We start from the raw sequence: 16,605 nt of genomic DNA, 5'->3' as shown, positions 1-16,605 counted from the left end.
ATTTACCAATTAAAAATAAACGTGTAAAGGCAGGGCGGGGGGGTTCCTAGGACGACGGAAGGAGGTTTGCCCGCAGCATCAATAGCAGAGATAAATCCCTGGGGCAGGTGAGAGTGTGTGCCTGTGTGTTTTGTTTTTAAAAGCTACTTGTATTATCTCTATGGGCTATTTAAAGGAGTGAATAAGATCTTATGTTTTGGGCTCCTACTTCAGGGTGATGGAAACTAAGCATATAGGCTCTACTCACAGGTGTTATTTGGTATTTTTAAAATGCTTCCCAAATTGAGAACAATGGCTTTTCAGGTTTAAAATAAGTGCTAATCAGTTGGAAAACATTAAGGGAAATCCATATCAAAAGAATGCATTCTTGATGGAAGTCATCAAGAATACAAATAATAATATATGCTGGAGAAGATGTGGAAGTCATCAAGAATACAAATAATAATATATGCTGGAGAGGATGTGGAGGGAAAAAAAACACTGTTATATTGTTGGTGGGATTGTAAATTGGCACAACCACCATGGAAATCAGTTCCTCAAAAGAATGGTCATGGAACTACCAAATGACTCAGCTATCCATGCTCTTTAGTATTTATCCTAAAGAAATAAAGTCATCAATCATACTATTGTGATAGATGCATCCCTATGTTTATAGCAGCACAAAATTCACAATAGCCAAACTATGGAACCAGCCTAAGTATCCACCAACAGATGAACTGATAAATAAAATGTGATAATATATACACTATATATATATATATATATATATATATATACACACACACACACACACACACACACACACACATACATACAAGTTTTATTCAGCCCTAAAGAAAAATGAAATTATGTCATTTAGAGGAAAATGGATGAAACTAAAGACAAGTATGTTGAGTGAAATAAGCCAAACTCAGAAAGTCAAGGGTCATATGTTTTTCTCTCATATGCGGAATAGAGGAAAAGGGAAAAGAAAGGTGGGTGGGGGGCAGGGATCTCATGAAAAGTGAAAGGGAGATCAATAGAGGAAAAGGATCAGGGGGCAAGAGGTAGGTAGGGAGGGAGGGGAGAAGTACTGGGGAATGTTTGGCCAAATTGTATTATTATATTGTGTGCATATATGAATATTTACAACAAATACCATCATTATGCATAACAAAAATATACCAATAAACATATTTTTAAAAAAGAATATATTCATGAAGCAAGCAGATAACATTTTGATAAAGAGTAACACTAAAATGGCTTATGTCACTGACAGGTATATAATTAATTACCAAGTTTCAAAATGTGCAAATGATGGAATAATCTGCAATAATGCAAATGAATACAGATGACATCACATAAATAAATCCACAGTGCTTCAGAAAATAATTTTATTTTTGCCATAACAATAAAAAGGTCCAGGTAAAAAGTTGCATGGGGCAATTCCTAGGACAGAAATTTACAATTCAGAGGGCAGAAAGGTGTTGTCAGAGAAAATTCCCTTGGTAGTTTCAATGTGCTGCCCTTCCTGGGTCCTACTTCACTCAAGTTGAAAACAGAAACCAATATTTGAGAACCAAACAGGTGCCTGAAAGAAAAACCTATTCTGAATGAATCTGCTTGGATTCTGGGGTAAGAAAATTAATGACAAGTGTTTTTATTTAATTCCGTTTCAAACACTAAATAGACCATTGAACCAATGTTTCTAACTTTAGACATCTGAGCTCTATGATCATTATTTATTTTATGTACATTATCATTATTGATTTTTCACTTTTAAAAATTAAATAAGAATTTTATAATATATACATCCAGTCTTACCTGCTTAAGCAAACACAAACACTTTCATACCTATTTTTTTTTAATTCTTTTTTTTAAATTTTTTGTGGTGCTGGGGATCAAACCCAGGGTTTCACACATGCTAGGCAAGCACTCTACCACTGAGCCACATCCTCAGCCTTCCCATACCTATTTTTAAAAGCTGCCTATTCCACTTGTAAAAGGTGATGGACAGCAATATATTCCCACCAAAAAAGAAACCAAAAGAAAGTGTTACTAATTTTTCTCAATGCCAGATTCTAATAGAAGCATCCTATTGTATGTTACATGCAAAGCAACTAATTTCTTCAAGAAAAAGAAAAATGAAATATATCAACATTTAAGCTGCAGTAAACAACAATAAAATCTGATTCAAGATGATGGTACCAGGTAAAAATGAATTGTTTAAAAAAACAAAAAACCTTAAAGTACTTAAGAAGTTATTAGAAAATATAATTTCCCTACAATCAAAATTTTATTCACAGGGAATTATACATTGGCTGGCTGTTGAAAATCTATTTGAAAAGCTAAAAAATTAAAATAAAATTTTCTCTGTTGTATTAGTATTAATTCACAGGATCTCTGTAGGTTTTATCTGAAGAAGTACATAAAAACTTGAAAGCAGGAGTAGGGAAAGGACTGTGGAACGCCAAGAATAAATCACTGAGTACAAACTCCGTAAAATGCAATTTCAACCTCACTTATGACACATGAGTAGAAAGAGCAAACCAGCCTTCTTCATTTTGTTTCTCAATCTGTTGAACAAAGATACAGAAAAGATTTAGAAGGTAACCAGAAACATGAGACAACTCAAGATATACAGATCATTTAGAACAAGTATATACAACAAAGTCATCCTGTTATATTAAATGGTACTAGAAATTAAATTATTATTGGCAATTTTTATTCACCACCAAATAACTGACCACTGATCAACAGACCTTCTTATTGATTTAAGAGTCCTCATTTTTTTTAAAAATAAGAAGTATTTTATTTAAGTTGTAGATGGACATGATACCTTTATCTTATTTATTTTTTATGTGATGCTGAGGATTGAACCCAGTGCCTCACACATAGAGTGAGCAAGTGCTCTACCACTGAGTTACAACCCCAGTCCCAAGATTTCTCATTTTTTAAAAAAAGATTAAGTCTAATATTTTATGTGAATCTTGGTTATAATTTTAATTATTTTTTAAAGTTATTTCATCTTAGTAAATGAAGTGTTACTAAGTTCCAGAAACTAATAAGAATAAATTACATAAATAGCTAATTTTAAAACATTTTTCGAATATAATAGAAAAAGACAAAAATTTTAGTGCTAGGCAACTGTGGTAGCTAAGCCTATCAATCAATGTGGGGGCTGTAAGCATCCATTCTTTGTTCTGATTAGTGAAGTTAATAATAACAAAGATTCCCCCCATAGACAGTTGTTGGCTCAAGTCAGCAAAAGTCATTTTTATAAATTTAAACTACCTTATAATTTTCTATGACTAAACACTGAAAGGAACGATACTTTACTGCATTATCAACAGAAAAATAAAAACATCTTTTGTAAAAATTCAAGCTTCTAAACATTCCTGTAGTAAACTGAAACATGAAGACTACATAAAACATTTATTTATCTTTTGAACCATAACCTGTTTAACTAGGATCACACTCAGATATGGCTCGTTAAGTGCCTGAACCAGGTCTCTGTTATACCATATTCTACATAGACACAGGAACAACTGGGGAACCAATATCCTGGTGTACCACAACCCATTCAAGGCATACCTGGATGTCCTTCTACAATATTTGGGGAGCTCTACCTAAAACCAGTAATATCCAGTCTTTAAGGACTGTTGAAATCCTATTGAATTTTATCTTATTCCTTAGTTACCCTGGAAAGCAAAACAAATATATGGTTTGTTGTTTTTCTAATAAAGGTGAATTATAGAATTTCTTCTGAGAATTTATATCAACTTTAAGATAACAGAAATGGCAACTAAGATTGGAAAACAGCAAAATTAGTCATCTTCTACCCTCACTCTTGATCCCTACATATATTTTACAAAGACATTTTATAATTTACCTTTGTTCTTGGAAGAACAGGTGTGAATCGCCCACTTCCTGAGGTGGCATTTAAAGGAGAACAAGAATTACTAGTTGCCCCTGAAGATCTATTTATGAAAAATAAAGTGACAGAGAGTGAGATATTATTAATAAACTTAATAAATTATGAAAACAATAACAATTCGCAATCCTGACAAAAACTTGAAAAGAAATGAATAACTTAGGTTCAAATAAGGTAAGTTATTTTTAACATATTATCACCAACATATAACTCCTTTTTTCCTTAACTAATGGAATTTATTTTTTTACAGCAGCTTTGGGTTTGCAAAAAGATTGAGTGGAAAATACAAAGCTGCCAAGTACCACCCTCACCCCACTTCCAACAAACACCGTTTCCTCTATTATTAGCATGTAGCATTAATGTGGCACATCTATTGTTACAACTGATATTGATAAGCTATTATTAACTAAAATCCATAATTTACATGAGGTTTTACTATTTGTATAGTACATTCTGTGGATTTTGACAACTGTATAATGACATGTATCTGCCATTACAATAACATACAAATAAGTTTTTAACACTAAAGATGTAAAATTGTTGTGCAGTGGAGGGGAAGAAGGTCAAAACAGTAAAGAGCAATGAGAACAGAAGCAGTACAGTACAATAGTGAAGATGTGGAGTAGAGACAGAAGACTTTCTGTGTCACCAATTACCAACCATGTGGCCCATCTAGGCAACCCACCCAATTAGCTCTGTGAGCTTCAGTTTCACCTACTATAAAGGAGGAAGATACTACTGTTTAATTTAACCACCCTGACATATATTACCTTCATATACACCTCCTAAATCATAACTCATAAATACTCTACATATGTGTAAGCCCATGTTTGTTTTCAGTAGCCAACCCATGATTTTCTACTTAATTAAAAGTTTATTCCTCATTCATTTGATTGCCCCCAAATTCTCTTTAGTTACTTTATTTGCTCTACATGAGTGAGTCTGAACTTAAGCCGCATATTATACACATCCTTTTCTCATAAAGAGAATAAAACACAAACCACATTCTTAATTTTTTCAAAGTAACTATTCATGCAATAACTTACCTTCTTGTACTTATCCCACTGAGAGGAGAGATAGTATCACATTTTGTATTTTCTGGGGCTTCTGCTCCTGGAATAGATACCTCAATGGTCCTCTTCCCTCCTTCTAAAATATAAAAGTAAATACTATTTTCATTAACTTTCAATAAGGTAAAATAAAAATTTTTCTCAATTCTGCCAGGCATGATGGTGCATGCCTATAATCCCAGTGGCTTGGGAGGCTAACATGGGAAAATTGCAAGTTCAAAGCCAGCCTCAGCAAAAGCAAGGTGCTAAGCAACCCTGTCTCTAAACAAAATGCAAAACAGAGCAGGGGATGAGGCTCAGTGGTTGAGTGCCCCTGAATTCAATCCCTGGTACACTCAAAAGAAAAAATAAGATTTTTTTTTCAAATGTTATTAAAATTTGGGAATTTCTTTCCACATTCTTATCACTATGCCCCACAGGTACACACTTGAAAGATTTTTTTTTTAATGAACTGTGAGACAAGAAACTTAGTTACTAGTGTCAATTCAGGAGCATGTCAGTTCATGGAGAGCCAGAATCTTCAGACACATGGTATCATGTCAGATCTAGGAGCAAAAAACAGAAAAGCTAGCCCTAAAGAATTTGAGATCTTTTTCAAAAAGAGCTCTTTTTTTTTTTTTTTTAAGTTCTCCTAAAAAAAGAAAGAAAAAGGGAAAAAAATTTCTGAAGTCATTTAGTAAAAATTTCAATCTTTTAAATTTATAACAGTATTACGGTTGTTGACAACACTAACACCAGAGGAGGAAAACTGGCTGAGAAGTTCATACTGCCAAAAGTAAGTATAATTATGTACATTTTCAATATTTCAAAAGTAGGTTCTCGATTAACAAACATTTATTACATATTTACTGGTGAAAGACTTTATGTCCATCCCAGGCAGTTTCAGAGAGGCTCCTGTGAACCACTACTTAAAACCAGTGATTTCATGGCATTAAGGGGTAATAAAAAGCCCTATTTTATATTATAAAATGTTCCTTAGTTTCCCTAAAAAAATCAAACTTCTTTTTTCATGGCATAATTATTTATTCTTATTTTTATCAGGATATCCCAGAGAGATTCCTAAGCAACTAAGAATTTTACTTACCAAAAAAAAAAAAAAAAAAAAAACACACCTGAGATATAATCACTGGAATGAAAAGAACACAGACACAGATCCACAATTTGCGAACTTCAGACCGATCACTTAAACTTTGTGTACCTCAGCTTACTTATTAAATTGGCATAATAACAGCCCTATCTACACTTAGGCTGTGTTGAGTCTAGATGAGATAATAAAGGCATTTTTAACCTTATAGAATTATAAGACAAAGATGTCATATTTAATCACAAAATTATTCTTAAAAGTGGTCTGCTTTATGTTTCTTCATTGTACTCAGTACTGACATTATCTCACTTATTTAGTTGTTTGTTTGTTGCCTGTTCCCCAACTTGAATATCTGAATATTCAAGACCCAAGTGGCAGGCACATAGTAGTTTGAAAAGTTTGTTTATTCTAATCAAAATTTGGTTTTAGACTTCAAAACTATAAAGACTAAAATATAAGATTGGCATGTGAAGAAGTCTAGAGAAAGAGGAAGGACCCTGGGAAATGCATTACTCATCATTTTCCAGTACTTTCCAGAAAATCTGCTTTTCTAGAAAATTATTTCAAAAAGAAAGAATTTATAATTGAGGCAAAAATTCTTACTGGCAGATGCCCTAAATGTAACCTATTTCAATCAGCATAAGACACATGAGTCCTCTAAAACACCTGTTTGCACACCTTAGGGAGCACTTCACTGATAGAGCTTTTTCTATTCCTGATAATTAGAATCTTCTCTTATTCTGGACCTAAATCATTCTCTATGCTCTTCAAGTAGCTCCATTCCTTCAGGGTCTTAAATGAAATTCTGGCTAAAAACCAACTTGAGATCTACTTCATTTCCTCAGTATCATTTTTCAATGGGAATGCTATGATAACTTTTTAAATTACTATTCTATTATTCAGAGTTCCCTCTAGCTTTTCACATTCCTAAATGTAACAAGAGAATCGAAAGTTTTTAAATTAACAAATGAAAATGTTTTAATGGTTTTAACAGAACACTAATTTGTAATCTGATGTTAATGAAATTTTAAGTTATAATTTTGATGCTTATATTTTATAATTAGCTACAGTGTATGTGCTAAGTGAATCATATACCATAATGAATTTCATCTAGAAGTAGAGCAACTTAGGAACTCAAACACCAAAGATCAAATGGGCTAAAGAAGATCAGGAGACCTGCTTTCTAGTCCTATCTCTGTCACTTACACTCAAACACAAACAAGCCTGTTTCTTTTGGTATGAAATTAAAGATTTCTTTTGGTTCAATACAAACTTGTAAAATTAGTAAAGTAAAAACCTTCCTATTTCTAGTTTATAAATCATGAATGTGTGACCAACCAGTCCATGCTCTGCGAGGTGACTGAACAGGTGATACTGCTGGAGAGGAGAGATTCAAACCAACAAGTTTCTGCTGTTCTATCAACTGTAGTAGTTTCCCCCGAGCCTCCATACTCTGTCGATTCAATTCTGCAATCCGTTCCTCCATGCTACTGGGTGCTAGAGATTGTGCTACTGGAAAAGTCTTTGGGGGAAAAAGAAAAAAAAAGTACAAATTCAACATGGAAAAAAAAATCCACACTATTTTAATTTTTCTATCAAGTGTAAGCAAATTAATGTTCTTAGCCTTGCTATATACAAATGTGAATAGTGGGAAAGCAATAGAATTTACAAATCCTTTAATTGAAGAATTAGGACTAAAGTAAAAGGATGCTAAACCTCCTACTACTATTACCACATATACCCTCCTCCAGTGCCTATGTCTGAACACACAGTCTGTTTGACAAAGCTTTCCTGCATCTCTTAGAATTTGCTGAGCTGCACAAGAGATCACATGAGCAAAGAGATAACTCCTAGTAAGCTAAATGCCACACACCTATTGATGACAGATCTGAAGTTGGAAACATTACAAAGGAGGATCTGCTTTATTTGAAACAGCTGTTTCTGCAATTACAATCTTCAAACACGCAAAGTGAATTATTTGACAAAGATTCTGAGAACCCAGTTACTCCTTCTGAGCACTTTTAGCTTAGGATAACTGATTCAAGAATAGTTGTAATTGGAAAGGAATGTAACATTAAGTTCAATCTGAAAACTCCCAAGAGAAGAAGTATATTTATATCATTCACAATAATTTCACAATAATGTCACTTAATTAAATACTTTACTTTGGGAAAAAGCAATCCCTAATAGAATTTCCTAAATTTTAGCTTGTCTATTAGTTTAAAAAAATAATAAGTAAATCACCATGATTAAAGATCATGTTGTATTTTCAATTAAAACAAAAGAGGGTGGTGTGGGCAACAATAATAGATTGTCTTTTCTTAGACTGATGTATATTCTAAATAGGAAAGGACACAAGCTCAATATATAACTGTGCTATCATTTTTAAACCAAGAGTTACCTATTTCAAATAATCTTCAAAACTCTGCAAACAATTACTCAAAATTGAGGCAGTTTGTTCTTAGACCTGTACCAATGGCTACTTCCTACTCCTAAAACCTCTTTCTGTCTCCTCATGTACCAGTCACTTCTGACTACTTTTTTTGTTTTGGTTATTGTTGTTGTTAGTACTAGAGATTAAACTTGGGGGTGTTTTACCACTAACTACATGCCCAGCTCTTTTTATTTTTTTTGAGAAAGAGTCATCACTAAGTTGCTTAGAGCCTAAATTGCATTGCTGAGGCTGGTCTTAAATTTGCAATCCTCCTACCTCATCTGGGATTCTAGATGTGCACCACCAACCCCAGCTCTGACTACTACTTCTGTGGCTCAGTTCCACATTCTCCTTATTCCCCATGAGCCAGGGATGTCAGATGTGGCCCCTACATTCACCTTTCCCTTACCTTGCCCACCAAAGCCCTCAATCCATTACTTTTAAAACACTTACAGACACAGCCACTCAGGAGTCCCTAATTCATAATAAGGATGCTTATGTCCTTCCCAATGCAAAAAACATTGTACTGCACCCATTAGAACCCTCATAGAAGACGCTTTGGCTCAAAAACTGATAAAACAAAATATGTGTTATCATGGGGAACTGTACAAGAAGGTGTGTTATAAACACTCCCAGTTGGAACTTAAGAGTCCTTTTTCTCCCAACAAATAATGAAATGAAGGTTTAAGTTACAGGTTAGCCCATGAAGTTTATTTTACTTATAAAACTCCTGTACTATAACATGCAGAATTTTGCTTCTCAAAATAGAGCACCTGGACTGGCAGCATTAGCATCATTTAGAAACTTTTAAGAAATTCACAGGTCCTACCCTAGTCCTGCTCATCCAGAAACCACATTTAAACAAGCCCCCCCCACCATGCCATGAGTCATATGCACATTAAATTCTGACTTTAATGATCCTTTAATATCATTTCAGTACATGCATGTTATGTCTTAAAAAAATTGGCTGGTCATAATTGGAAAGCCAATTACTCTTTTATGAGCTATTTTAAGAGTCAAAATAGTTTCAGTAAAATGTAGTTGTATGGCATCTTTCAAGTCATATTAATTCTATATATTTTATACTTAAAAACCTTATTTTTAGCCTAATTTTAGCTTTCCTACCCATTTTACCTTAGTCCTATTTTCTTCATGTATTTTTTTTCTTTCATGTTATTTCCTATGTTCAATATAAACTAATCAGTATCTTTTAACTATCTTGTGAAGAAAACATGCCAAAGCATAAGCTATCTAGTGACTGCCTAAAAGCTATCCAGAATCACTTCTGAAAAAAAAACTCTTTAAGATGCCCAAGCCTAAATCCCCACATGTCCCCTGTTAATGTGTAAGTGGTACTCACAGCAGTCACATCGCCTGAACTTTCCTGTTTATTCAATTCCCGCAGTCCATCCCCTTGCTCTCCCACTGGACAAGTAATATTATTTAGCTGTGTCTTGATGGCTGAATTCTGCAGTGTTAACTCAGCAATTCGTGCCATTATGTCCTTTCTTTGTACCAATGATGCTTCATTTGTTCTAAGCTGTTGCCCATTTCCTTGTACTGAGGGCTCTTCTGAGAAGGCAAGATTTCTTGATTGCTGAGTGTTGGGATGGAAATTGCAGAGGTTCTGTGAAAAGTTAACAAAAGGGGTCTGAATTTTATTCTCTAAATCTTCTCCCATGTGAGAGACTCTCCACCTCTGAGTGAAAAGACGACTCTCTTCACTTGAATTCTGGATGTCTGTATCAATAGGTAAAGTCTTTTCCCAATTTTGTTCCTTCTCAATGATTTCCACAGTTGGAGGAATTCGTGGAGCAGGACGAGTTTGAACAGTTCTCCTCAATACTATAGATAAAAATTAAAAAATAATAAACATGTATTATTTTCAAATAAATTGGTGCTATAATCAACTCATTAGCCCATCATGATAATTAAAGAAGTCTTTCAATAGAAGGATTTGACTTTTGAATGACTTAACTGTTTTTAGCAGGAAATGAGTGTTGTAAACTAAGTTAAGACTGATAGAAACCTATCACGATGACAAGATTTGATGGTGATGTCATTTACTGAGATGGAGAAGTAAGAAGGTAGACTTGGGGAAAGGGAAATAATCAGAATTCAGCTCTGAAAGTGCTAAATTTAAGAAGTTTTACAGTCAGGTGTGGGGTCTCATTGCTATAAACCCAGAGACCCAGGAGGCTGAGGCAGGAGGACTCCAAGTTCAAATTCAGCATCAACAACTTTGTGAGACCTTAAGCAACTTAATGAGACCCTGTCTCAAAAAAGTAAAAAATAAAAAGGGCTTGGAATGTGGCTCAGAGGTTAAGTACCCATGCATTCAATTCCTGGTACTAAAAAGAAAAGCAGCAGCAATAGCAGCAACTGAAAATTCAAGAGAGGCTTCTGGGCCAAGATACAAAACTAGAAGTCACCTGTATACAGATAATATATAGGTCATGAGAAGTAATGAGATAAAAAAAAAAATAAAAAAAAACAAGAATAGAATGAGAAAAGAAAGAAGCACCAAGACATGAGAAACTCAACATTTAGAGTCTAGTAAAGGAGTGGGAAGCTAGCAGTGCAGACTAAAATGGAACAGCTGGAAAGTAAGAATATTATATGAAGGTAGTAACAAGGAAACAGAGAGGGAGTGGTTAACTGTGTACAGACTACTGTAAGATCTAGAAAGGTAGAGACAAAGATGTGTATGCTGGACTTAGTAACACGGTTTATGTGGAATGGTTTAGGTGGAATGACCAAATTGGGAATGATCTGGAAGAGGGATGCTTTTATTTTAGGACAATAGACCAAGCACAAACTTATTTCAATCTCTTTCTCTGACAGCAAAGAAGTATAAAATTACGTATAAACACATTAGTAAACAGAATGGTCTGGGAAGACAATCATTAGCAAATAAGACACAGAGTAGATGGTGAGTGTATAAAAGAATGAAAATGAGCAGAAGCCATAGTTCAGAATATTTGTAAATTACCAGAAGGCAACAGGTAAAATCCAGTTTTTCTGGGGAAACCCTGTAAAGACTTTGTTTTAAAAATCCAAAAGACAGAGAGCGTGGGTGCCGAGCTGCCGCCTGCTTGCAGCGCTTCCAGCGGGCCATCCTGGGCCACAAAGCGGGTGAACGCTGTCCGCCCTACCAGGTCCTCTGTCAGCGGCCATGGGGGCTTTCCCGCGGCTAGTACACGCAGTGATCATGGGGACTCCTGGCTCCGGCAAGGGCACCGTGTCCCCGTGGATCACCAAACACTTTGAGCTGAAGCACCTCTCCAGCGGGGACCTGCTCTGACAAAACATGCTTCAAGGCACAGAGATTGGTGTGTTAGCCAAGACTTTCACTGACCAAGGAAAGCTCATCCCAGATGATGTCATGACTCAGCCAGCCCTCCAAGAGCTGAAAAATCTCAACCAATGTAACTGGCTATTGGATGGTTTTCCAAGGACACTTCCACAGGCAGAAGCCCTGGATAAAGTTTATCAGATAGACACAGTAATCGATCTGAATGTGCCCTTTGAGATCATTAAACACCGCCTCACTGCTCCCTGGATTCATCCAGCCAGTGACTGAGTCTACAACATTAAATTCAACCCTCCCCAAACTGTGGGCATAGATGGTCTGACGGGAGAGCCTCTGGATTCAGTGTGAGGATGATAGACCAGAGACAGTGATCAAGAGACTGAAGGCTTATGAAGCACAAACGGAGCCAGTTCAGAGTATTATTAGAAAAAAAGGGGGTGTTGGAAACATTTTCTGGAACAGAAACCAACAAGATATGGCCCTATGTATATGCTTTCCTACAAACAAAAGTTCCACAAACAAACCAGAAAGCCTCAGTTACTCCATGAGGAGAAAAGCGTGTAACTAGTAAGATGAGCAGAACCTCCTCATCTTTGCATTAGCAGCTCCTTTTACTAAGATTCCAGCATGTATGAATTCTTTGAAAATTGTTTTATTTCTACTAATTTGATTCTGGATATTATGAAGGATGTGCCAAATGATTCAGATACTAAGATTGATCTTTTGAAATCATCTAGTATATTTTATCCAGTTATAGTCTATGAGTGTGCAATTCAAAAACATCAGAGATATCAAAAATTTTTTAAAGAATTTGTTAAAGTAAAAGTTAAAAGAGCAATTAGTAGTAACATTTTTGTTCAGTAAAAGAGGTTGATAAAATTTTTGTATTTTTCTGGGAAAGCTGGAAAAGTACATGTCATTTGGGGAAAATACCTCATCAGAGGCTTCTGCAAAGACTGATGCCAAAAAATGTTTTCTAGCCCCGTGGAACATGGTATTAAGATACTATATGAAATTCCAGGAAAAAAGCAACTAGATTTATAGATCTGTTGCAAGATGCAAATTCACTGCTGCCGTTACACTAAGAAACATATAAGCTAGCTACATATACTACATTTATTTTGTCATTAGAAATACCTTCAGTTTTACTCAGAATTTTCAATTTGCTATAAAAACGTCAGCACACGAGAAAATATTACTTTAATATGACTTATTTTCTTTTGAAAAATACATGTGTACCGAGGGACATTATTTGTGTCAAAAATTGACATGTTAAGCTCTTAGGTAAGCACCAACACTGACTTTTCAGTGGAAAATTTAATAAAATCTTAGGATTTCAGATGTTACTGAGGTTAAGAAATGTATGTTTAAGATATACTTGTCAGTTTTTTCTTGATCTAAACGTACACTATGCCTTGATAAACAAGTTATAGCAAAAAGAAAAAATAAAGAAAAGAGAAAACCCATGGTACTATGTAAAGTAAGCATATCTTATCATTAAGGAAATAGAAATAGATCAGGCATACCTGGAGGATGTTCACTTGACTAACACCCAACATAAATGGCAAACACATATTGCAATAGAGAATTTACAAGATAGATTAAGAAGGACTAGGAAAGTAAGTATTCCTTAAAGAAGATTTTTGTTCTTGATCAAAGAAATTGATACTTAATAGCATTCATTGATTGTGATCCTGTCTTAAAGGGAAAAAACTCTGCTGGTGTCATCTGAGTAGCCATTTTAATACTTAAATCATTTTAGACTCCGTAGCAGGGCAACAAGGATGCATAGTTATATATCCTGGCTTGGTAAAAGTTGTGCAATTTGAGAGGTAGAGGAAAAATCCACTGTGTCTTCCATGAGATACTGACTCTTATTTTCCTTGGTGCTAAAATCAAATGAATCAAGTCCTTGTACACGTTATTAATTGCCTTTGAAAATCTGGCCCATTTTATTCCAGGTCTTTAAAATACAAAACAAATGCCAGCAAGTGGTTCTTATGTATTTGGGGTGGGCATACAACTTATTTTTCTTTCCTCTTGATTTTTAAAAATTTATTGTTGATCTTTTGAAATGGACCAAGGCTTTTTTAAAGGATTATAGTAATCATATCACTCTTATAATGCCTTATTAAAAGCATATTAATATTATATGTTTCCTAAAAATATTGCAAAACTACTAAACTTATGAATTACCACTAGGTTATCAGGCATACAGTGTTTATTAGAATGTAATGAAATTTCAGCAGTGTAGCTATTACTTACTTTGTCTTTGGTCCTTCACTAGGGCATCCCACCCCACCTTCCTTTTTGCTACCCTGACATCTCATTGCCTTTGTTCTAATAAATTGTCTTAAAACAGGTTTTAAAGCTGATTTCATTTTATACAATTCTTTATCCCCTGCTATACAGTACTGTAGCCACACTGGCTTTTATGACAGCCTTAGATCTGGAAATCAGTGAGAAGAATTAAAGAATATACTATGAAAATTTTTTAAAAATCCAAAAGACAGATCTAAACATAATGTGAAAAAAATCTTTCAGAATATAAGAAGGAAAACACAAAGCCAAATACATGAGAAAATACTCCTGAAGGTCAACAGAAATTTTCTTGAAACTAAAGAAAATCACATTTTCAGACTAAAAAGTCCCACTGGTGTCCCACAGAGCAAGAGGGGAAAAATATTTAGGTATAACTTGTGCAATTCCAGAATAAAAATACAGGAATACTTAAAGCTTTCATAGCAGAAAAAAAAACCCATAATACTAAAGAAATAAATATTAGATATAACATCAGTCATCTCAATTAAACACTGGATGCTAGACACTAACAGAAAGATGCATTATGTTCACAGAGGACAAAAAGGACTATGGCCTAGAATTCTTTATCTAGTCACATTATCGACCAATTAGAGGAGAAAAATGAAAACAATTTTATTTCTTCTTTTTTCCTCCTCAGTTTACTGAAAGAAATGATCAAGAAGAAATGAAATAGCTGATCCAACCTAGAAGTATAAGGATAATAAGTCCCAAGATAAGAACTATGCAGCAGGCCCAAGGGCAATCAGTAAAGACTAGAACAAGTCTGAAGGGCTTAGTGAATTTTAAGCCATAGATGATGAAAGGACTTGAAGGTGATGAAAGCACATTATTCTTTCATCAACAAAAGGGTAAAAACAATTTGAAAGTCAAGAAAAAGCAAAAACTGAACAAAAAGTCATGATATGGCAAATCAAAAGGTTTTCAACAACTGATAGAATGAGAATTCACTTTGATTTTAATCAGAACTTACTTTTTTTTTAGTTTGGCATAAGGATTGGCAGTAACAAGGGACTCACAAAGAAAATGTTACTTGTTTTCACTTTTCACTGTCCACATAGAACAACACAGAAAACATAATTGTGATAGTAGAACAGAATATTGGTGCAATTAAACTTATTAACATAAAATGAAAGGTATAGCTGACTTAAGGTGGGCAAAGAAAACAGGAAAGGTAGAGGAAGGGGAGAGGAAGAGTGAAATAGTGAAAAGCAAGGAGATGCCACCTAAAATTAATGAAGAATAAATGGAAAGTACTTAAAGGTACAAAGTTGAGCTCAGAAAAATTAAAAATAAATAGCTATCCAAATTTAAAAAAGGGAGATAGATGTTAAAGTAAGTTACACCATTTCTTCTGTAATTGAGGGTCTTAATTTTTGTGTTGTCTCTAGAAAAGAGAAAGGAGATAACTAATAGATAAATACAAATCAAATTAGGATAAAAATTATTGCCTATGGAGACAGGCCTAGAGGTGGGGGAGGAGACATATATATTTTAACCATATGAAAATATGAATTAGAAAATACTTTAAAATAAAGTATGAATGAGAGAGAAAATGAAAATATGTTTGTGTACGCACACTCTTTCAAGAAGGACAGCTATTAAAAAAAAAAAAAGTAAAAATAAGTTACTAGTCAGAAGACAACATTTATGACAGAAAATCCCAGAGTTGTAGAGCAGCCTCTAGCCATGTGACTCTTCAAATTCAAATTTAATTAAAATTACATAAAATTTGAAATTCACTTCTTAGTCACACTAGCCATATCAGGCACTCAACAGTGTCATGATATAGTGACCACCAAAATGGATGGAGTAGATAAAAAACATTTTTATCATCACAGAAATTCCTACAGGACAACTTTATTATAAAGAATAACTAAATGCCAATGAGGCCTTATCTACCTTCATCTGAATGCAAAGTTTAACTGCCTTCATCTGAATGCAAAGTTTACCTGAACAACTCTTTTTTTTTTGAACAACTCTTTACATGTGAGTATTCCAAGCACATTGCTTGAAAATATAATACAAGGTTACCAATTCAGAATTCATATACAAAACATCTTTCTCTGCACATTGTAAAAGTAATTACTTGCTCTATAAGCAATTACATTACTTGCTTTAATGAGCACTTAGTGTATTTGCAATCAAAAGTAAAAATATTTATTGTAATCGTTTCTTTAAAAGAATTTTAAGCTAGTTTACCATTACTAATGAAACATGATTTATAATACTTGAGAAGAAATCATTGGAACAGCCTCTTAACAACAGGAAAACATCTGAACAATTACTTTAAAGAAAAAAAATCTAATCTTAACAGATATTAGAACTGAAATTAAATTTCCTTAATTAATAACATTCTCCAGCCCTCTAAAGAGGAAATATTGAATCACAGAATTGGAAAGCAGGAAGAGAGATTCAAGAAAAATCTTCTCATACTAGAGATGGGAAAACTGAGGTCCAGAGAAGGTAAGT

At 34.2% G+C, this 16,605-nt stretch overlaps 1 protein-coding gene and 1 pseudogene across 3 annotated transcripts in view; one reads left to right on the top strand and one right to left on the bottom strand.

Moving 5' to 3' along the window:
* Positions 1-1,359: 1,359 nt before the first annotated feature.
* Spice1 (spindle and centriole associated protein 1) overlaps positions 1,360-16,605 on the bottom strand; it is a 62,298-nt gene continuing 47,052 nt past the window's right edge. For 2 of the 3 annotated variants that reach the window (XM_076868478.2, XM_076868479.2), the window contains exons 14-18: positions 9,862-10,346; positions 7,406-7,589; positions 4,960-5,062; positions 3,872-3,959; positions 1,360-2,555 (exon numbers count right to left, since the gene is read on the bottom strand). In XM_076868478.2, coding sequence (XP_076724593.1) covers positions 2,502-2,555; positions 3,872-3,959; positions 4,960-5,062; positions 7,406-7,589; positions 9,862-10,346 — 914 coding nt within the window. In that variant the 3' untranslated portion in view covers positions 1,360-2,501. The remainder of the gene's footprint in view (positions 2,556-3,871; positions 3,960-4,959; positions 5,063-7,405; positions 7,590-9,861; positions 10,347-16,605) is intronic. The other variant, XM_076868480.2, reaches the window with a different exon arrangement.
* Positions 11,677-12,368, top strand: LOC143408664 (GTP:AMP phosphotransferase AK3, mitochondrial pseudogene; annotated as a pseudogene).

The sequence above is a fragment of the Callospermophilus lateralis genome, chromosome 10 (assembly GCF_048772815.1).
Source record: "Callospermophilus lateralis isolate mCalLat2 chromosome 10, mCalLat2.hap1, whole genome shotgun sequence".
Taxonomy (NCBI): Eukaryota; Metazoa; Chordata; class Mammalia; order Rodentia; family Sciuridae; genus Callospermophilus; species Callospermophilus lateralis.
This window is presented reverse-complemented; position numbering and strand designations above follow the sequence as displayed.